Raw genomic sequence first — 22,971 nt, forward strand, 5'->3', positions numbered from 1 at the left:
ATGAGAGCATAGAGAAAAAACACTCACCACAAGATCTTCTTCAGATTGTATATTCTGATCTCGAGACATAATCCCCTGTCAAGAATGTTGAACAGCCAGCATCAAATCACAATGAAATTTTCAAGGGGGAAAAGAAAGAGTACTTCAGAATTGTAGAATTCACCTTCAACTCCTGTTAATTGCAAATAATAGATGAAAAACCTTTAGAAACAAAAAACAAGAAACAAAATTTGAGGATAAGGCACAAACACAGAATTGAGTCCAGAAAGAATATATTGATCAACATAACATATAAAGGCCAACTATATACAGCAAAACTGAGGCGGCCACTCTTTACAAATTCTAGAATTGCAACATGATCTATGACACAGCCCTGGCATTTAGGACTATGGGAATAGAGTTCATCCTATTTCATATCACCAACCTGTTAAGTTATGAACCTGCATCATCCTCTAGAGGTGGAAGGAGAACAAATTAATGCTCATATCAGGGGATCCCTTGGTAGATGTCAGCTGGTGAGATCATCATTGCGGTAAAATTAACTACAGCCTACTGTTTTGATTATCTGATATTGTTTCCTCAGAAGATGCATCACTCTCTATGATAACCAATTCACCTGGAGCTATGGGGGGAGGAGTTTTCTTATTCAGATCAAAGATCTTGGGCTGATCTAAAGCTGCATTATCTGTCGGTGGTGGTATTGATGTCTGACCTAAAGTTGGAAGATTGAATTTCGCTCCCATCTGCGGCTCACTCACAGATGATTTCAAGATATCAGACATGCGCAAATTGCCAGAGTTGCTGTTGGAAGTCATGCTCCTTATTTTCAGTATTCCTCGTTCTCGAAGATCTTTCGATGAGAAGGAGAGATCATTCATACTTGGAAAAGGAGCATTGTTTTGCGGTTCACCATTCAAGAAGCTTCCTGAAGCCGCATTGGAGGAAACACCAGGAGGCAATGTTGTCTCAGACAGCCTTGGGGGCATGTCTAAGATCTCTTTCAGCCAATGGGGTAGACTGCCACTGTTTGCTGGTAGCCCAGCTAATTGTTGCTCATTACCCGATTCTTCACCCATATTGTGCTGTGAATTCAATGTTTGTTCCCAAGCATACCTTGTGTTTTGGGGTCTAACTGGCCTTTGATTGATGTTTCCAGCCCAAGAATACAAGGAAGATTTAGAAAAGCCACCAATGAGAGAAGAACCAGTACATGGGGCTCCATTGGTCAAAGCACCAGTTAAGTCCATGCCTGAGTATAGGTTTCTCTTAGGCATGCTCTCTTTTTGAAGGTATACATCTCCCAAAGAGAGTTTTGTCTCAGTAGTTGGCCTCTGAAAATCTGAAGACCCATAAGACCAGGAACTATATTGTTTTCCAGCTGCTGGTTTTGTTAATAAGGCATCTTTCGATAAAGGAATGTGACTAATACCAGGCCTAGGTAAATTTAAAGGCTGAGAAAAACTGCAATTGAAAAGCTTTCTTTGTTCAAACTCCCATCTCTCAGCCAGGTCCATGGCAGTCCTTGATTCCAAGAAACATAATCTAGGATCCCTTAGCAAGGCATTCCAATTATCTAAGCCATGTCTTCTCACACCAATCCAAAGAAAATCCAATTCTTCTTCAGACCAGTCAATGGAATATCTCCTGAACTTTTCTAACAAATAGTCTTGCCGTTCTTGTAATATCTGTGTTCCAGTAATAACACTCTCAACTATCTGCTTTTGTCTTGATAAAGATGAATTTTCATCAATGGCGAGGCATTGGGCCATTTTGTTGTGCATGTGAGCATTATGTCTAATACTACAGGTTGATGATGACGGCCCAATTTGGGGATCTTTAATATAGCTTAGGGAGACTTTAGAATTAAGCGGCAAGGATAGGTCAAGAAAATCAGCACAAACAAAACTTTTTGGTGCCTCTTCCTGATGTTGCTTCCAGCTGCTATGTTCATCTGATTTTGCCAAGGAAAACCTTAGCCCTGATGCAGCAGGTTGACTGGCAAACTCCTGAGAGGAACCCTGGAAAAAGAAAATAATTAGATAAGGAACTTATTCTGAAGCATTAGCAATCTGGCCATATCTAAACAAACCCAACAAATTAGAATGACCCAAAATATAGACTTTTTTTTTTGCAAACAGGCTGCTTAGGTAATCTATGTAGCAACTAAGGTTGAAGGAAAACAAAGCTGAGGTGTGATCATGCATCAATTAGAACCTGAAATAATACAAGCAACAAGATTATGCTATGATTAATGCCATAGTTTACCTTGTTATGAGGGCCCTCTGTAAGTAAGCTTACTGGAGTTAATGGATAATCTACCCAATTAGATGCCTGACGTCCAATGTTGCCACCTAACCCCACAATTAAATTCCTGTTACCACCTCTCTCTTCCTCCAATACTTGATCTGAAGATCCCATCATGTCTTTCTTTGAATTATGGAAAGCTTTATCAATGGACTCCAGCCATTCCAAACCTTTACCTTTTCTGTGACTTCCCTCATCCAACAACATTGCAGAACAATTTGGAGTTGATGAACTTTGAGATTCAAGAATATCTTTATGAGGAGCACATGATGGTCTGCTTGGTACCACATTATTTAGGCAAGTAGATATCGGTGGTGCAGCAGATAGACCAAGATTCTCACTCTCAGCTAAAACATCGCAATGGATGCCCGACTTCTCAGAGTTGCAAATAGCAACAAGCAACTTATTTCCCAGTTCTTCTCTAAAAGAAGCATTAGAGTTGGTTGAGGTTGGCTGATTGTTCACATCTAATAGACTGGGATTTCCGGTTATACCAGAAGTGGTAGCTGCTTTCAATTTGTTCAATTGGTCTTCAAGAATATGTTCAATAGGTTGGGATGGCAAATGAGAATGATCGCTTGAATTTGATCCCTTTGGACACCAAATATCCAATTTTTCACCCAAATCGTTTGTGCTGTTTCCATTAAAAATGACAGTCAGCTAGCAAAAATATCCATACAAAAGACACGCTATAAAAAATCTGTGAAGGACACATACATCTTAGGTCCAGAAAATACTGCTCCAGATAAGGAACTGGGTCCAGAGCCCTTTTCCAGGTTTGTAGCCTGAATGGTAGACTTCACATTAGATTGTGTTCAAGTAACTGGTACCTATACATCCACAAAGACTAGAAATCTAATGCATGCTCAGATAAAGTTGTGTGCATGCATTAACTGTTAATCGAAGCTAGGGGATACAGAGCAGAATATATGCATTTTGCACTACTGGGCATTCTTATTGAATTATTTCTTAAGCTGATGATATGCAAGTCATGCATTCAAATTAAGTCAAAAAAATGGTGGACTTATTATGGATTAGCATGGACATCATTTTAACAGATAGCTGAATTTTGTGACAATTTTGGTATTGCTGCTTGCTGCCTAAAAACTATGACACTCAAAATTTATGTATAAACCAATCAATTTGAAATTTGTCTGTGCACGATTAGGATAATGTTTGCAGCAGAGTTCGCAAGGATGCGCACAAGTCGAACAATCGAAAAATGGGAAAAAAAAATTATAATGACTAAGTTAATTTTTAGCAAACTTCCTGTCTTGGTGACTATGCCAGCAGGATACTAAGCAAAATGGGCATGGACTCACAACGACCAGTACTAACCTAAAATTCCTAGAAAACTGACCTTTTCGATATTGAAATGAAAAAAATCACAGCAAAGAATTAAAAGAAAATTTATGAGACAAAAACATGATGGTCTAAATTCCAAACTAAACTCCCATCGTGCAAAACAAACACACCAAACTGACACAATCAGCACAACCATTAAACATCAAGTGAAATATATATCCTGATAGTTATTGTAGTAGGGATGCCATAAGCACTTTTTCCAAATGCAAGAGAAATCTCTCATGTCATGTCTTGCTCTGCAATTTATGCTTCATATGTACCAGGGTTCAAATAAGAATCTGGGCATGCCTATGATCCTTCCAATTGACCAAACATCCTTGACGGTGAAAGCCAAATTTTCCAATGTAAGGAGTCATTATACCAATTATGAAATGACTAGAATCTAATCCATCAAAGATTTGAGGTCATCACACATTCTGCTCTCCCTGAAAAATAAAAAGTGAAACCATTCCCAAATTCTGAGGGAAGTCTATGTGGTGTAAATTTAACATGTTATGCAGGACTGCAAATGGAAACAATGCATATAAGCTCTCTTGTATGAAGATAATGGCAGAGCTATGTCTCTGATCACTCAATCATTGAGAATTGGGATCAGAATGATGTTAAATATCCTAGTATTTGAATAGCACAAACTGGCATGGGAAACATAAAACGTGTCATAACGATATCACACAGATATTACAAAATAAGTACTGATCTCATCAGCAGAATAGAATGCAGGCATAGCTAATACAAGGAAGAGTAACTCGGAAAGAATTACAACAGGAAAGGTCAAAATATACCTCATCTCGTTGAATCATGTGCAATGGGTTAAGCTCGATTACTACAGCTGAAGTAGTTGATTGAGAAGAAAAGACACAATTTTGAGATGAACTTTGATATTTACTACCATCACGTAATGCAGCAACCTTTGAATTACTCTCAGCAACTATGTTGCCTTCAACTTGTTTCTTCTTCTTTCTAGTTCTGTAGAAGGTAAGCAAGGGAGCGGGAGCCCTGCAATTCTCTTTGGCACATTCGGCACTTTCCTGAACACGATTGCCTGAATTTTTTGACTCCAAAACAGAGCCATTTGGACATTCAGAAGTTGATCTTTTCGCAGATGATTTTGAGTGTCCAAGTAACTCCCTTACAATGTCTACATTCGTTGAGTGAAACCATGATGGCTCACCATTACATGTGATCCCGCATTCAGAACTAGAATTCATGCATGGATTATTCATCTGAAGGGACTGTGCAATGTTGTTAGCAGATGGTTCAATGCAGGAAGGGACTCCACTACTAGAACTTTTTTCAGCAACTTCCGTACTTGGCAAAACCATATCTGAATGAAGTTTCAAATGGCCAGAACCAGACTCCTTTAATTTCTTCCCTTTTCTCATGTTATCTTGAGTAGTCAGCTGCATAGGCTCCTCAAAATCACCTTTTTCCAAACATGCTGAGCAGACCCACTTATCCTGGGGAATAAACTTCAAAGACAAAGAAGATAAAAACCATCACCTACATTGCATATGCAAAAAGACAATTTAAACATAGTCATGCACTTCTGAGTAAATCACACATTAAGCATGCAACCTTCAAAGAAGGGTCAATGCATCGAAGATGATAGGTTGCAGAGCAGCTACAACAGTCCAGCAGATTCTCATTGACATCAAACGTACCACATTTAAAGCAATGCTGCAAACAAAATATAAAGTCAAGGGAAGCATTATTAATGTAAAGCATGGCATAGGAGAAGCAGTAATTTCTTGACAAGGTACACAGCCACAAGGTCCCATCAATGGTCATTTTCTTAAAAATTCATAGCTATTTCTCGTATTGCATTTAGCATAGTCTGAAATTTATGGTTGTCAAGTTAAACTATATCTCTTCATTGGCAATAAAAAGTATGTATACGCCTTAATCAACTAGTTCAGCAATAAAATAAGGATCCTTGTCAGGAAATTCCAAAATCCAACAATAATGGAGCCCATGGCTGATTAAATTTTCAGGCCACAGCTGATAAAACTAAGTAAACCTTTAGCTCAAAGGCTCTACAATCAAAGTTAGGCTCATGAAGACAATAATTGGGAAATTCTGGCATATGTGGATTCAGGCTTGTACCACACAATCTCCATTTAGCTTCTTGTTCTTGCTAGAAGGTTCAGATTTTGGACTAGATTGGCTGGAAGATATTTTGGTTGGAGACTTCAGACATGAATCAGATGATCTAATATCATGAGCAAGTTGCAATGATGAGGAAAAACGTCTGCGCTTGTAAGTCAGCAGCGGTCTGTTGCCAATCATTGTGTCCTTGGAAAATTTCCCCGACCTGTTAAGGTTCAATCATGAGAACATGCATATGTTAAGAGTTCTAGATCAACAAGTTTAAATAACAAGGTAATACTTCATGTCAAGTAAGTGGAACAAACATGAACATTTGAAAAGTAGTTGCTAATGAATTTTCTGGAAAATTTTGGAAACTTGACAAATATTACTACATATGCCTAAACATATGGGCTAAAAGTTTGCATCATAAGCTCTTACGACATGCAAGAAGTTCTCTTACAGGTTCACAGAAATCATGTTTTGAGAGTGTCTAACATGAAGAAAAGTTAATGAACAAATGCATACAATAAATAAACATCACAGTTCTAAACTCCAGCTGCACAAATAATTAGTTGCACAAAAGATAGCTTATAAGAACCATCTGAAAATTATCTGCTAAAAAACAGACAACCATTAAAGTTTAACTTGAAACACATACTGGAAAATAAATTTCAGAAGAGAATAAATCAAGAATTAGGCCCCTTGCATGCAAGATAACCAATACAGGCGAGGAAAAAAGTGCAAACTCAGAAAAATCAAAAAGTGCAATGATCAATCCAAACAATCTACTTTACACACCATAATAAATTTCACAGCTAAATGCATAACAATCAAATCTAACCAAAAACAAAAATCATCTCAACGGGTTCAGCAAAACCATAACTTTAATTCACCATCAATCAAAGTTGCAATGTAATCTCAAAATGCAGCAAAATGTTTTCCAAAAAACCACATAATTCTATTATTCCGATGAAACAAACCATTTGAGAACTATAAAATAGCAAACCATATCCATACCCTAAAACCAAATATAACCATTTCGGATAAGAACACAATAAAAAACCAAACAAAACATCACAACAACATCAAAATGAAAATCACAACTCTGAAACACATCAACAACGAAACAAAAATCAAATTTTAACCAAATGCAATGGTGAAACAACTCAAGAACAAATAAAAAACCAAAAAAAAACTCCCGATTGAAGTAGAATTTGCAGCTCAATCCAATGAAATGAATGAACAAACAACATGGAAATTAGAGATAGGGTATGAATGAATGATTACCAAGAGCCAAAAACACCGATTTGGGATTCGATTGAAGAGAGGGAGAAGGGATTGAAGAAACCCATGGGTCTCGGCTTTCGTTTTAATTCTTTTGGGGGGACCTTTTTGGTTTTGTTTCTTTTTCTGGAGCGAAAGGAGTGAATCGGTGGAATTTTTCGATAATGACGATAATGCCCTCGATCAGTTATATTGGTGTTACTAAACATAGGGGTGTTTTGGTCATTTTTGAGGGGTCGGTCCTTCACGAGGACCGAGAGACGTTCGGTCTGGGTCGGACCGAAGTTTTGCCTGAACCGAGAGCACGTGATGATGATGAATGCTTGAAACCGAATGAGATTTTGAGCATTAATTAATTGTTTATTTTATTTATTTGTTGAAGATATTTGTCATAATTGAACAAAATCTTAAAATTTTTTATTTGAAATTAAATTTGCTTTTTTGGAGTTATGTGAATCTGAGAAAAAAAAATATATACCAAAAATAGAAATATAATGCTATATTTATTATCAATTATATATTTTTTTTCCCACCAGTTTTGTTATAAGTTTTGATTAAAAAATTATTGTTTTTTTTTTTTTCAAATTTACCCTTTTTTTTTTGTTATTTATAACTGTCCAATTGATATAAAGAGCTGCCTATGGATGATTCTAAGCTATTTTAATTTAATAAAATAGTCATGGGACTATTGTGTATAAAAAAAAATTAAGACTCATTTATAAAAAACCTAAAATCTTACATAAAGGTCTACATATGTAAGTCTATAAAATATAAACATAATTTTTAATTTAATTTATTTATTTATGAAGTCAGGATTCAATGTAAACTGATAGCATAACATAATAAAATTTTAGCCAAGGGCGGCAAATAATTTTGTTGATTTTCAGGGGTGTACGAGTAAAACCTCTTAATAAATAAAATGGGCCACCAGGCCCAGCACTAAATGAGAAAACTGATCTCGAGATTGTCATAAACGGTGATGCACGAATCTTGATGACAAACAGTCGCACTTCATCTCGAGATAAACAACACATCAAGAACTCATCACAAGACTAATATCAACGGTCTTGATGCGATGCATCCTCACCGTCAATCAGGCACGAATCTTGATGCCAGATCTAGCTATCATGGATTGGGGGGAAGAGAAGAGAGCGGCTGGTTTCATGGTGGACGGAGTCTCTCCCTCCTCGCCGGACCTCGATTCCACGTCGGAGCTCCTCGGAAACCTCGATCTCATCGGGAGGATCGTCAGTGATAGTGTTTGCCTCTGATTCCCCCTTTCTCTGTTTCTTGTTTTTCTTTTTTTGAATTTTTTTTTGGGGATTAACCTAGTTTTGATTGATCCCTATTGTTTTTTCTATTGCGATTCTATGTTATTTTTTTCTTATAATTTTTTTATTTGATTGTTGTGTGTGTGAAAATATATGTTGTCACTCTTTTTGTGATTGTTTATATTTGATTTTGATTGTTATGGTCTAGTATATTGAAAATTTTTTATGATATATGAGAAATTTGAGGATTCGCCGAGTGATTTTTATTTTAATTTTGTGGTAAAAATCCAATTTTTTTTTTCATACGTTGTTATTGATTTGGTAAGATTTCAATCAGATTTTCTGTGATTATTTTACCATGTAATTGTTTTTCATTCCAGTGCTTTGCAACTTTTCTATGATCGGATATACAAAACAGAAGTAGTTTATAGTGTTTTAATTCCTCATATAGGGGAAAATTATAAGGGCGTTTTGCTCTATCTGATGTTATGTGCTGATTCAATTGATAAATTTTAGTCTCTGATAAGATGAATTGGTTTATATCTATTGCTGTGATTGGAATTCAATTTTTAAAAGGGTCAGTAGATTAGATGGAGGTCTTGATGTGGGTTTCTGGTACCATTTTTTGATGAGTTGGAATTATTTTTTTGCAGTTGGACATGCCAGACATGGATGGCATGGATGTTGATCTGGTGTTGGAAGTTCCAGACACTCCCGAAAGTGTGGTAAGGAATCGGGGATCTAGGTTTTCCGCTTTCAATGAAGATGTTCCAGGATTGAATTCCTTGTCATCTGACCGAAGAGCAGGCCGTGCAAGAAAAACATATGGTCACCAGTCTAGTGAGTCTAGCTCTTGTGATTTGGTAGGCACTGATAACTCACAAGATGAGACTGAACTCCTGTTCAGGCAAGCAAGGTTGGCACGCTTGCTATCTGAGGACCGAGATGGCAAAGCTTCCCACCCAACCTTTGAGCGCAATGTAGTTTCTAATGGGAATGGAAGGAGCTCAAATCATCAATCTGATTCCCATTCACCCGGACATAGAGACTCACGGAGGAGGATTGAGAAGGAACTGCACCCCGGGCATGAGGGCAGTGGTAATTTTCATTTGAAGCATACAGATAAAGGAAAGGGCATTGTTTTGAGGTCTGATTCAAAAGATAAAATTAAGCAAACACTACTAGGAGGATCGCCAATTGATGCTCATAGAAACACAGGGCGGAGGAGGCTGGTGGTCATACATAATGGCTGCACATCTCCATTTGGTACTGCAAAGAGTGGCATCTCACCTGTACATGATGGCCAAAATAATGCTGAATCTGCTCATGTGCAAATATCATCTTCAACTTCTGGAATCAGCAGTAGAAATGTTAAAAAACAAGTAGATGTTGATAGTGATTCAAAGTTGAAAACTGGACAATTAAATAGTAAACATTCAGAAATGGACAGCTTTCCATGCCGAAATGGGCAGAGAAGGTTGGTACGTAATGGTTGCATTGCTCCATGTAACATCAAAAGAGATAATAGCCATGCAGGTATCAAAGGGGATGACTTTGGTTGTAATACACACAATGAGGGTTCATTGGTGAAAGAAGTTCATGTCATCAGTCCTGATTCCAGCGACAGATGTGCTGATAAGGGAAAGGGAAAAGCCATAACGGATGATAATGTGGGAGCTAGTTTTCAAACCTCTGGACTTACTTCCCAATCAACCAGGTAAATCTCTCTTAACTTCTTGGAAGGCTTTCTTTATGTAGCAATGTTCTTTAACATAGTCTTATCTGTGGAGGTTGTATTTCATTTGTCTCAAAGAAGAGGCTAAAATTTAATCTTGTTGCTAATATGCTTTTTAGATGCTTTAGTTAAATTTTTTTTTTTTTTTTTGGTTTATGAAAGTGACATGGAAGCCCTTATCTTCATGCTATTTATGTGAATATGCATTTCTAGTGATCTCCTTCATCTTCATGTTTATTTGAAGTGCATATTCTATATTGCTTTAGTAGGTATTGAGATACTTGAAATTGAAAATGTCTTACAATTCCCCCTTTATAAGATAACTGTCAAAGAAGAAGAGTGAAGACAGAAATTATAGATGATCTAAATTGCAGAACATAACACACATTTAAATGTAGTGTGATTCAAGTCATTTTTATTAGATTTAACAATTGTGTATTTATGTGGTCTGATTATGGATTTAGGATCATAAACTTTTTGGTTTAAACAGGTTCTGTCCATTTCCCATTAAAGAGGTGATTTCTGGTGGAAATCCTGGATGTCGTTCTCTTAAATCCTCTGAAGACAAACTCAGGAGACCGGCACATAATTCTCAAGCATCTGTAGCCTTATCTGAGTATACTACTGATTTTCACAAGATTGAAAATGTCAATAGCAAAAGCCATGGGACAACGAGAAACAGAGATTGTGTGGATGTTGTTGATGGCAATCCTGAAATAATTGCCCCCTGTAGTGAATACAATTCAAACACGGCCAGGGAACTTTCTGATTTAGTATCAGATGATAGGAGTCTTGGACGCCATACTCTTGTTAGAGGCAAGAGGAAAAGTAGCTCTATTCGCACCAACGGTGGTGAATGCTCCAGCTCAACTGCTGATGAGGCAGAAGTTATGTTTGTCAGATCGTCTGCACAACCGACAAATCAGAGATCATCTCGAACTCAAAATACTCAGTTGCATGGTTGCTCTTTACTCAAACCAATATTAGAAGGTGATGAACTGGATCCAGCCAACTTTAGGTCTGGTGCCGACCCAGATGAACAGTGTTATGGAGCTTGTGAGGATTCTAGTGCAAAGGCTAGGCAGGTTGAATCAGATGAGATATTAGCTCGTCAACTCCAAGAACAGCTTTTTAATGAATCACCAGTCTTTGAAGAGGTTTTCTCTTGCCTTGGTTCTTTTTGTGTTTTGCTAAATTGATGTTGTTCATCTTTGGACCACAATTTGAAGGCTTGGTTGTTTGTCTATCCTTTCACATCAGTTCTAGGGATTTAGTTCAGGAGAATTAGACTTGTCTTTTAATGATTGATGCTGTTTTGTGTTTGGCAGATGGATGCAACCATTGCATTGTCGTTACAACAGGAAGAGAATTTGCAGCGTGCTGCTTCTTTTCTAAGGCAGGGTCAGCCTCATCCTGTAAGCAGTTTTGTAATTTTTGCTATGTTAATGTCAATACATTTCTTATTTTATTAAATTGAATTCTGATGTTTCATTCTCTGATACTGCCTTTTAACCTTCTATCTCCTAAAAATTTTCATCTTATTCTCTCTGTATCCAAAGAATTATTTATCCCCGCAATTTCTATTTCAATTTTCCATCAGAGAAATAACTCAACGGCTCCCGTATATGCTCCTCCCACAAGAGCAAGTGGTAGGAGTGCTTCAGCTCGACCAACAGCTCGTAGTCGAATTCCAGCATCAAGTAGAATGGCCTACTTGAGAAGTTTAAACAGGCCTGCAAGAGACCTAGAAACGGTGATTTTTCAATTCTTTTCCATTGATTTGATTTATCACGGAGGGCTTTTCTGCAAGTTGTCCCTTTATAATTGTCCTAATATAGTCGCTGTTGCTCATTGGAGAAACAGCCACATGTCCAAGGGTTGCTGAAATATTTTGTCTTATCTTCAGATTTCTTTCATTACATTGATTAATATTTTTTTGCAAAAATTGAGCGCTGAGGTATTGTCAATGTCTTTATCATCTTGAAGGAAGACAAACCAGATGATAAAGACTGCTTAATGATGTGGTGGCACTCCTAATATTGCAAGACTGAACATTATCCTGCCAGAATTTTATGAAATGATAATTATGTAATGTTTGGAAGAACTGTAGGAATATTTAAACCATCATGATGATAAGAATTATGAGTTCAATACTTTTTTCTTTATGATGAGTTATGGTGTACATGGACCCTTATAATTCTTGAGAGAAGTTTAGTCTGCGTTCTTTCTGCAATGAGGTTATATTAGTTGAATGCAGGATTTATTTTAAATAAGTAGTTTTTGTTATCCCCAATTGAAAATTGGTGAAGGTTTGCATATACCATAGCTTTTGATGTTTAAGCTTGAAGATTGTGGGCTTGAACTTTTAGTGGCCAAGTACTGTACCTTATTTAGTAGTTCATCTTTATCATGATTGTTGTTGACATCTCAGTCAAGAAAGTAATCTTATGTAATGACAATCTCATTGTTGCTGTATATTTTGTCTACTGTTGGTGACAAGGTCATCTTTTTTCATGCTCAGAGGCTTAACTTCTTGGAAGCATTGGAAGCAGAATTTGACAACAGAAATAGATTGAACAATGTTTTACAACTGCAACGGGAATTTAATGAGTAAGCTGATAAACCTTAACTTTTGTTCTCGTGGATCCATTGCCATGTTGTTTGACACTGATGTGCCTTTTTTTGTGCAGTTTGTAGTGACTGCTTAGTGTTTCTTATTATCTTACTGATTGTGCTGCCCTTTAGTCTTAATTGTTTTCTTCTTGGTTTTAATTGTAGACTTTTTTAATAGTTGATAAATTTCACCTAATTTTCAATTCAGGAATGACTATGAAATGCTTCTGGCTCTTGATGATAACAATGAACAAGCTGGTGCTTCTCAGAGGCAGATCAATAACTTGCCACAATCAGTGGTTCAGGTTTACATTTCATTTATTTCAGATGATCTAAATGAATAAAATTTGATCTTTGCTTATCAATCTTTAATCTTATAGAATGAGAATTTTGAAGAAGCCTGTGCTGTGTGCCTGGAGACCCCCTCCATTGGAGATACCATTCGCCATCTACCATGCCTTCACAAGTTTCACAAGGATGTAAGAACTCTATTTATTATCTTGCATTGCAGTATTCTTCCTCTAAAATAAGCACATTTGCTTAGCCTGTTGATTGATTTCTTCTACAGTGTATCGATTCATGGCTCAAGAGGAAGACATTATGTCCTATATGCAAGTGTGGTATCACTTAATTTAATTTACTCCAATCTCACCTGTAGCAGCTATCAGTTACCAGATTTTGACGTTTGGATCAAGGATGCCCTCCTTGAAAGACTTCTCAGGTAATCCTTTGCTATTATCCTAAGTAAATGGTTAATTGGCCACAGAAATTTTGTTTGGTGAAGTATAGTCCATTTTTCCCCAAATGCTGTCTCCTCTAGTGGTTTTTCCAAGTGTTGTTGTGGAGAATGGTTCTTTCATTCGATTTTTAATGGTGATCACATATATGATGGACCATATTAATTTGATCAATGAACTAATCTTACTGTAGGCTTAATGTCAGAAGATAAAAATCCGTAATGAAACTATGTGTCTGAATGATGTATTATTTTCGGTGGTTGGCTGAAGAGTCCTAGCTAAGACCTTTTTGGGATAAATTTTTTCTAGGTCACTAAACTTTGGCTCATTTTCATTTTGATCACATGGTTGTCTGAAAATCCAAATCCGACCCCCCAAATAACACATTATTAAGTATATTGGAGGTGCCTTTATCATTGAAAAAGCGTCAAATCATTCATTTGGGGGCTGAAATCCCTTGATTTACTATACAATAAAATCAAATTAAAGTTGAGAGACCAAATTGATGCAAATTAAAGTTAGGTGATCAAAGTGAAAATGAGTCAAAGTTTAGTGACATACTCTAAAAATTTACCTGAATTTTCTTTACTTAAAGCTTTATAGGTAACTTGGATTTGGAATTATCTTCCTCAGTAATATCTGTTACCAGCTAACTATAATGAACCTTCCCTGATGTAGCATAAAATTGCAAACACACCCATTTGCAGCGAGGACCACAAAAACCAAAACACTAGATAGAATATTCGTAAACTCTGCAAAACATGAACTGGAAGGAAGTAGGAGTGAACTTCATTGGCAATAAACAAAATGAAAACCCAAGATGTATGTAGCTGGCAAGGCTTCGTAACAAGTAAAGATTGATTTTATGACAAGTTGCACCATGTGAATCATGTTAGTTTAGTGTTTGATTCCTCCCACTTGAGACAAACATACATTTTATGGTACCCAAACAAAGCCATTTTAGATTCGACAAAGACTAGGTTGACGTCTGTGTTCCTCCATGATCTATAAATCATGATCAGGTTCTATTTTTTCGTTAGATGACCAATAAGTTCACAGATGAAGAAGACTGTTATTGTTATCTTAGCTCTGTTTCTTCTTTCCATCTCCAATGACAAATGTAGTTCACTTCTTCATCCATTCTATATGCTCTTTAATCTTTACTTTATGTTGTGTTCTCTCAGTAGTACTTTATATTCTCATTGTTAATCTGTCTAAGTTGAATGATAAAATCAAGAATAACTTAGATTGAGATCATATTTGAAACATTTGGTTTTTCTCGGCAGATGCTGTGATGAAGGTTGCTGGAGAGAGCTGCACTGTGTTTGTGAGGGTTCCAGGATGCCGAAACAAAGACTGTGACAGTATTTGTGATGGAATTCAAAAAGGAGGCAGAGGGAGTTGTGATGACTGGGACACTTGCCATTGCAACAACCCTTGTTAAACCTTCCTTCCAATGTTCTTGTTTACATTGTGCACCAATTTGTCAAGAAGGTGGTTTTTTTTTTTTGTTGATGATTTAATGTTAACTTCTTTGTCTTTAACAATGAGATCTGGTAAATGAAGCTCTACTCTTTTTTTTGGCCAAGATGAGCGGCTAAGAAAGATAGGGGTATGTATAAGTTTCGGCAGAGCAAATGGTGGTGAGGTTCACGCACATATGGGTGTTGGGGTCACTCGCACATAACTATTATTTACACTCTTAGAAATGTATCATCACCCTTGATTCGACCCCTCATCATTTGGGAAGGGTTTTAATTAATGGGGATTTGATTACCAATAGATCACTTACTTGGTCATTGGTAGTCGGAGCTTGAAGTCCTAAGCTCAACTTAGATTGTTCCTTGTGTTTAGTGCTAGAACCAAACCAATGTAACATATGAGTAGTATATGTGTTATAGATTATATCTGGCTTTTGAGCTGAAAAAGAATTAGGTGTTATGTATTCGAGTTTCAAGCTGAATTCAATCTTTATCAAGGTGAAGATATATATATGGTATAAGTTTTTTAAGTATGTCTTTAGTTTTTTTAAAACTAGGGACATTTGATAATACCTGTTAAATCATGATCTAATGGTTGTTAAATTTGTTAGTTTTCACGATACTATTAGTTTTAAAAATAAGGACGTTTAATACAGTCAATATATATATATATATAGTATTTGTCATTCATGTATAATAATACCTAACGATAGTTAATAAATAACAGTAAACTCTATGCATCACCCCTATAAAATAAATAGCATCGACGTCTAACTGCTACCATCACAAGTTTCTAAATTTTAAAAGTAAAGCATGTAGCCAAAAAAATATATGCTATATACACATCCTCAAATATCAACTCTAAATAGGCTGATTGTTAATCCTTAAATCAAAAAACCAATGGTCTAAATCATTCTGATAAATACAAAAAGCTATGTTGTTGTGAGCTTGTGGATATAGGTTTTGTTTTTTCTTTGGTTTTAATTTTAGATTATGGATATAATTTTTTAATCAGTATTTAAAAATTATTTCAATTCAATTACAATTTTAAATGTTATTCAATGTTATTTAATTTCTTTCATAAGGTGTAACAGTTGCTTCAATTCTCTAATAAATAAAAGTGTGAGATTATTAAAGAAGAAATTATGAGTTGATCCCAGAATTAAAATTAACTTTTATTAATTAATATGACTATATTTAAAATGAAATATAGTTCAAAGTATATTCTAAGTAACAAGTTCATTGACTTTCAATTAGTTACAACAAGAGCATTTATTATAAGGGCCAATAGATTTGGAAAACTCCTTAGAATATATATATATATATATATATATATAATTAAAAAAAAAACCCTGAATTACAAGCACTCCATGAAATGCAGTGATAAAAAGTAAGAGCAGATTACCAAAAAAAGATTAATCTTCGCAAATTCTGGAAAACAATGGGTTCTTTTTCTTCAAACAATAATATGTCCTTCATACCAAACAATCAAACAGAATTGATTTTTCCAGAGAATAAAAACAGGAACAACTCTGGAAGAAGGCATGACTAGCAATAGAACCATGTGATGATATATAAATGTATGGAATTTGGATAAAGCTATATATATATATATATATATATATATATATATGACCATTCATCTATGGACATGGACGTCCATTATCTGCCATTAGATCTTGATCCAACGGTTCTTATCTATAGACGTCCATAGAAGATGTTTTGCCATATATATATATATATATATATATATTTGGTAACTTCAAGAAGCATAGAAAATTATAAATTCAAAAAACAACATCTTCTGCATATGAATTCAATGAGAAACAAAACTTGCATGGAGAAACAGAGAGGCATTGCAATAACTGGTATATGATAAAAGGGAAATGCATGAAGACAGAGCACACTGATGGATGAGAGAACCTTGATCATGTCTGAAGGTTTATGTTCTATAACACTCATCAGTTTGGACAAAGAGAATGAGGTGGTGTAACTCATGCTTTGTTTGCCTTCATTAGCTGAATAAATTCCTTGAAAGCTGCAAGAAAGAAATGTAGGGGTCTGACAGTTAGGGCATGAGGAAAAGATGATTAACTGTGTTAATTGGCGCGCGAATGCTTGCAATAAGAGAATCTGAAGACAGCCAGCATGGAATTTGAACAATGATGACAATGGGGCGGGATTAGGGCGGGGCCGGGGTGTTTTTTATAAACAACCCCACCCCACCCCACCCCGCTCATAATTATAAATAAGTAACAAAAATTCTTTAAAAACATTTATAAAATAAAATTTCTTATAAAACATATACTTATAAAAACAAGCTCATAAAAAACCTATTAAAATTTTGAAGAAAATTTTCATTTACCCCTATATTATATAATATCTATTAATAAATTAAATTATTAGCGGGGAGGGTCAAGGTAATACTAAACCCGCCCTCGCCCGCCCGTGCCCTGATTTTCAAAACCGCCCCGAATGGGACGGGTCAGGTCGGAAACCCCGGGAGTGAAAATTGCCATCCCTAAATTTGAAGTGGAGGATGATCAATTAGGTTGTCTTGTTGATTCTCATGAGGTATAAAATTTCTTGTACCCTTACAAAAGCAGGTACTTGTTTGTATGCCATTGTATGAGAGTGTACATGCATCCGCAGAAACTGTATCTAGCCTTGTGAATTTGTGATTAAAAACAGAACCTTTTTTTTTTTTCCTGGAAATAGCATTTTTGTGTCTGATTCCTAAGAGTAGTTATAGAGAGGAAGGGGCATAATTTTCCCTCTTAGAAAATTCGGTCCAAACAGATACACATGCACAAATCCTATTGTCCTGGGCAGGTAGGTATACACCCTAATTTCCTGTTTTTGAAAGGTTAAATAAGATAATGTTGTACACAAATAAAGGAGAAGAAATTGGTGGTGCAATGCAGGATAGCCAAAGCAATTAACCATCCATTGGAAAATATGCTGTCAATAAACTAGGCTTGGGTCAACTACAAAAAACTACTCAACAGTAAGACCTAGTACATGCTCTCCAATTCAGACTCCTAGGCGAGCTATATAAATATTCAAATTCAGTGTCTAAGCATGGATATGTCCGACCAATTAAATTGTTCAGGAAAGGAGAAAGTACATGCAAGAAGTTTGTCAGATATAAATTACCAGGATCAGAATCATGTGGCCCTGGAGATGACTCTGGATGGTATTGAAGAGAAATGAGGTTAAGCTCACGACAGGCAAGACCAGCACAGCTGTTGTCATTCAGATTTCTATGTGTTACTTCAACACCAGCAGGAAGTGATGCAGGGTCCACTGCATAATTGTGATTCTGCCAGATAAAGTAACATGTTAATCACAAGAAATTTTTAAATATCAGAAGATAAAATGCAGGCCCTACGTTTATCAATAGAACAATGAAGCTCCAGCACAAAGAAAAATAAACACCGTTGTGAAGAGAAGTCACAAGAAATGCTTCATGGTAAAATTAGACTTGATATGTTTGCAAACAATGAAGAAAATCAACACTCACTCAGAAAAAACTAAAAGGGCTATATCATCATTCCTTGTCAAAATCATCATTACTTCTAAATTCGCCAGTGATTCTGAGAAAGATACTACATTTTCAATTTAAGTATCCAATTTAAATACCTTACCATAATGCAAATGTCAAAACTAACTAATATCTCCCACATCAGAACTTTAGATCTATGAAGTTTCAGCAAATAAACATCAAAAGAACAGGAAATTTAGCATCAACCTGTTAGTTTGTAAAAAGTATGGACCCGAAAAGAATTAGTAACAAATGCTTAATATGGCTAACTAGGATTCATGAGCACCTGGGCACTAATCTCAACACGTCCATTCACATGGTTACCAACAGGATGATTTCCACCATGATGACCAAACTTCATCTTAAAAGTCCTACCGCCCAATGCCTGGCCAATCAACTGGTGGCCCATACAAATTCCAAAGACTGGAACCTTCCCAATTATTTCCTTAACTGTTTGAACGGCATAAGGAACGGCAGCTGGATCACCAGGACCATTACTGAAAAGAACACCATCAGGCTTCAGATTCAGAGTCTCCGAAGCAGGCCAAGTCGAAGGAACAACTGTAATTCTGCATCCATATGCTGCCAAGCGCCTCAAAATATTATGCTTGATTCCAAAATCATATGCAACAACCTAGTTCAAAGTTATTTCAAAGGCATAAGTTTTTAATACAGAAGCATGCTTGACAGAAAAGAAAAAAAAAATGAACTTACATGGAAATTTTCAGAGTGGCTACATTCTTTATTGAATTCCCATTCTGTATTGGTTTTCTCTATCCATTCATACGGAGCATCACATGAGACACCAGTAATCAGATCAACACCTGCAAGACAAAACAGTGAGTTCCGTATCTATTTCATAGCACATAACATAATTGTTCCAAATAAAAAATGCCCTGTAGATGCCCAGTGCTTAACCATCAAGTAATGATGCACAACTATTTCAAGCTGAGTGTGCCAATGGAAATGCCAAACCAACATTCAAACAGAAATACAATCACATGATAAACCAAGTACATGCAAACCAACTAACACAAGAAATAGATGACTCTATCACAAAATTAAGTTGGAAACATCACAAATATGAACTAATATCAGCATATTTAAGGCACAATGTAAAGTCCCAGAAATCCATGGCTGCTCAATAACTTTATTTGGATGTTCCATAATTCAAAATATGTAATCAGTGGGTACATGCATTAAGGAAGCTTTCAGGAGAAGAAACAAGTTCACAGGTTCAGAATAAGATTACCCATGTAGAATAGTAAACAGTATTTGCAGACAGAGAAGATTCACACCTTGTACAACAACAGAAAAATAATCCAGGTATTAACGTATAACAAGCAAATGGAAATAGTTCTATCAGAGATTAGCTTAAGGCAAACCCATGAGTAGTATCAGCCATAAATATTTTAAGTGTATATTTGCCGTTCATAATTCAATGAAGCATGGAGAGAAGCATGCACTCAAAATTATTTAACAATCAAACTCTTACCGACAATTTTCCATTTACGGGCCAAATCTAATAGGTGCTCATCAGTGAGGGATTCTTCAGTACTTAGGACACCAATGAGGCTTCCATCTTGCCTTAATCTACGGGTTATCGCACGTGTGTCCACGTCATCTGTCCACTCTTAGGTATAGGTAAATGAAAGAGCCAACAATATCCTATAACAGAGTAAGAAAATCTAGGTTTAGAACTTACATATGCCCATGATGTTTCTTTTTGCCAAGTACTCACCAAGTGATTCTCTGCATCGCCAGTTTGAAGTACTTTGCACATGCATTTCAAAGAGGTGATAATACAATTGAGTGACTTAAATTAAAACAAAAGCATTAAGAAAAAAGTCTTCGATTTTTCTGCAACAGAAAAAACTGACAAATGTGAGCATACCAGATACTCAGGCTTCTGATAACTAAGCCAGCAAGAAAGCACTGCCTTGATTCCTCATCATCTGTAATACAAGAATTCCTAATGGTAATGGGTAGTTATTGGAAATTTTCATTTTCCGAAGTTCCAAAATTAACTATTCAATACCAGGATTGACACCAGTGTTTCCAATATGAGGATTTGTCATCAGCACAAACTGGCCAGCATAGCTAGGATCTGTTAATATTTCCTGATATCTGCAACCATTCTACTCGCATGTTAGGGCTTCGGCAGTGATGGCAAAATAACCATTCACCTGAAAAGTAATCACTTAAAACTACTCCCTCCGTTCCTTTTTATTTGTCATGGTTAACTGAATCTCACATAACAGAAAACTTAGTTATTTCACAAAGTTTTATAAAAAAATAATTATCTTTCCAAAATTACCCCTAATTTATATCCTCACATTTCTCTCTCATATTTAATTCTAGAAAGAGAATTGAATAGAGTGTTAAGCGTAATTTTGCAAAAAAAAATAATAAATGCTTCATAATGTTAGAAAATGACAGATAAAAAGGAATATGGATTTGTGACAAATAAAAAGGAACTGAGGGAGTAATATGAAACAAACTGAGTAATGGCAGAAAATTAGCTAGGGTCAAGTGGGTCATGGACAATAACAGATTTTTGACATATATCAATGAATGATCACTTATCGTTTACTTCTCAACCATGAGGATACATTAGATCAATTGGAAATATAATTATCCGATATACATTTATAGAAAAAATGTATCAACAATGGCAACTAGAGTTCTTTAAAATGTATGAGTAAGTTGTACTGATTAACAGCTCCTTAATGGTGGCAAGCACAACTATCAACTTTTCTTCCACCACTTAAAGTGATGTGTCGATCCCCTCTTCTTGGGTGCCACAACTCAAATTAACTATCCAATATTATTCTACTCTCATTGCTCAACTTCAGATGTAAACACATAAACTAAAAAATAAAAAGAAAGAGAACAAGGTAAGGTAACCCGGTCAGAGATGTATTAAACACCACTTCCCCAACTTGGGTGCCTGAAGCACCAAATGACTTGGCCCTCCAAATGGAACCATCTTCAAGCACAAGCCTAGCATCATTGGTTTTCCATGGCCTTTCCACTAAATCTGAAACTAAAGAAATATATCACAAGTCCAAAATTTTCTCTCTCAATGAGTGCTAATATATCAAAAATCAAGTTGAGTATACACACTGCTGTCCTACCATTTCTATCAGAGTGGCCATGGACTGCGCCACTCGCTGCCTGCAATACAAAAACAGACAGGGTCAAAATGGCAACAACTGAAAGAAGTGAAAGGGAAAAAAAAAAAAAACATTAATAAAGAAGCCAAAAGCAAGTAAACCCTACTGTTGACAAACCAAAAATTAGCAAATTTGGCATAAGAAACAAATGACTTAGGATTGAAATAGTTAGAAAAATAGAAAAAGCTTGATAAACCTAAACAGAATCAAGCAAGCAAACACAGGAGCTCTATAATCCAGTAAAGCACCAAGTTTTTTTATTCATACTGAATCAAAAAAGAGAACCCTAAACCAAATGCGAGGCAAACACAAAAATCCCAAGAATCTACATCGAAACAGCAAGAAAAAAAAAAAAGAAAATTAACAATAAAAGAACAAAAATCCTCTACCAAAACCGCAGAATGGAAATCAACAAGACTGCAAAAGAGAAAACACGAGACATTGAACAAAAACATGAATATTCCCTCAAGAACAAACGTTAAAACCAAGAACAAAGAGAAATCAGCAATAAAACAACTAAAAATCCCAATCCTAAAGAAGCAGGATAGAAATCAAGATGAGTGCAAAAGAGAAAATGCTCACCTGCGCTTTGAGACAGAGTCGGTGGGCATCTGGCGCTGGAATGGATGAAAAACTCGGCAAAAAGGAATGAGAGCTAGGGTTTTGGAGAGGCACTAGAGAAGAAGAGAGAAAGGATCCATCTCTAGGGATCGTAGTCGGTGAAGGGAATCGCAAGAAGGTCGCCATTAGAGAGACTCTGAGAGTGAGAGAGAGAGAGAGATTCAAGAAGGGTTTTGATGGAAAAATTGAGAATATATCTCTATTTATATGTAAATATTTGAGAATATTAAATTTATTTTTTATATTTCTTCTTTAGTAATATTAGACGGTAAAATGGTTGTTAGCCCAGTGGCATTAGCTCTACTGTAAAAATATCCGTGATATTAACAGGTATTATTGGCTCTAGAGTAAAGCCAATAAAGCAATTGTTTTAGAACCCTACATTTTTATTTTTTTTTATTTTATATGGTGTACTGTAAATTAATAAAAAAGATAAGTAAATAAAATAGTGATTAAAATAGAAATATATAAATAATAAAAATAGGAACATAAAATAATTTTTAGTCCTTTGTATTATATTCCCTGTATAAAATATTTGTGTTTTTACCTTTGGTATTAAATTCCCTATATAAGATATTTGCATTTTTATCTAAAGTTGCTTTTGATACTTCACTATGGGGATGTTGTGATAGAATTTGATTGATGGAAAAGTAATTCCTTTAAAAAAATATAACAATTATTTATTGTATATGCGTTGAAAATTTTAATTAAATTAATGAGAAAATAAGATTTTTATGAGTTTGGTATTAAAA

The 22,971-nt window shown here is 35.7% G+C and overlaps 3 protein-coding genes across 6 annotated transcripts; 1 reads left to right on the forward strand and 2 right to left on the reverse strand.

Annotated features, from left to right (window-relative positions):
• Positions 1 to 26: 26 nt before the first annotated feature.
• LOC120259575 lies at positions 27 to 7,131 on the reverse strand. 3 transcript variants are annotated; one of them, XR_005536145.1, is made up of 9 exons: positions 7,045 to 7,131; positions 5,773 to 5,980; positions 5,245 to 5,346; positions 4,452 to 5,138; positions 3,022 to 3,089; positions 2,266 to 2,938; positions 425 to 2,018; positions 164 to 172; positions 28 to 75 (listed from the first exon to the last, which is right to left on the reverse strand). XR_005536145.1 is itself a non-coding variant. In XM_039267218.1 (7 exons), exons 1-7 carry the CDS (start codon positions 7,107 to 7,109, stop codon positions 543 to 545), a joined length of 3,279 nt encoding a protein of 1,092 aa, XP_039123152.1. In that variant the 5' UTR covers positions 7,110 to 7,131; the 3' UTR covers positions 189 to 542. The 3 variants fall into 3 exon arrangements, 1 of the variants encoding a protein (XP_039123152.1); XR_005536154.1 differs by lacking the exon at positions 164 to 172 and having other exon boundaries at positions 27 to 75; XM_039267218.1 differs by lacking the exons at positions 28 to 75; positions 164 to 172 and having other exon boundaries at positions 189 to 2,018.
• A 980-nt stretch (positions 7,132 to 8,111) lies between these two features.
• Positions 8,112 to 14,979, forward strand: LOC120258523. The gene is made up of 10 exons (XM_039265969.1): positions 8,112 to 8,300; positions 8,966 to 10,029; positions 10,538 to 11,204; positions 11,376 to 11,462; positions 11,648 to 11,800; positions 12,569 to 12,657; positions 12,869 to 12,965; positions 13,041 to 13,139; positions 13,229 to 13,381; positions 14,684 to 14,979. Exons 1-9 carry the CDS (start codon positions 8,112 to 8,114, stop codon positions 13,289 to 13,291), a joined length of 2,508 nt encoding a protein of 835 aa, XP_039121903.1. The 3' UTR covers positions 13,292 to 13,381; positions 14,684 to 14,979.
• Positions 14,980 to 16,657: 1,678 nt separating this feature from the next.
• LOC120262818 (carbamoyl-phosphate synthase small chain, chloroplastic) lies at positions 16,658 to 22,389 on the reverse strand. 2 transcript variants are annotated; one of them, XM_039270724.1, is made up of 11 exons: positions 22,181 to 22,389; positions 21,560 to 21,599; positions 21,330 to 21,462; positions 20,461 to 20,549; positions 20,317 to 20,377; positions 20,128 to 20,195; positions 19,918 to 20,046; positions 19,137 to 19,246; positions 18,709 to 19,056; positions 18,035 to 18,200; positions 16,658 to 16,916 (listed from the first exon to the last, which is right to left on the reverse strand). In XM_039270724.1, exons 1-11 carry the CDS (start codon positions 22,343 to 22,345, stop codon positions 16,873 to 16,875), a joined length of 1,353 nt encoding a protein of 450 aa, XP_039126658.1. In that variant the 5' UTR covers positions 22,346 to 22,389; the 3' UTR covers positions 16,658 to 16,872. The 2 variants fall into 2 exon arrangements, with proteins under 2 accessions (XP_039126658.1, XP_039126650.1); XM_039270716.1 differs by having other exon boundaries at positions 21,330 to 21,468.
• Positions 22,390 to 22,971: the final 582 nt, after the last annotated feature.

This window comes from Dioscorea cayenensis, chromosome 1, assembly GCF_009730915.1.
Source record: "Dioscorea cayenensis subsp. rotundata cultivar TDr96_F1 chromosome 1, TDr96_F1_v2_PseudoChromosome.rev07_lg8_w22 25.fasta, whole genome shotgun sequence".
NCBI classification, from domain to species: Eukaryota; Viridiplantae; Streptophyta; class Magnoliopsida; order Dioscoreales; family Dioscoreaceae; genus Dioscorea; species Dioscorea cayenensis.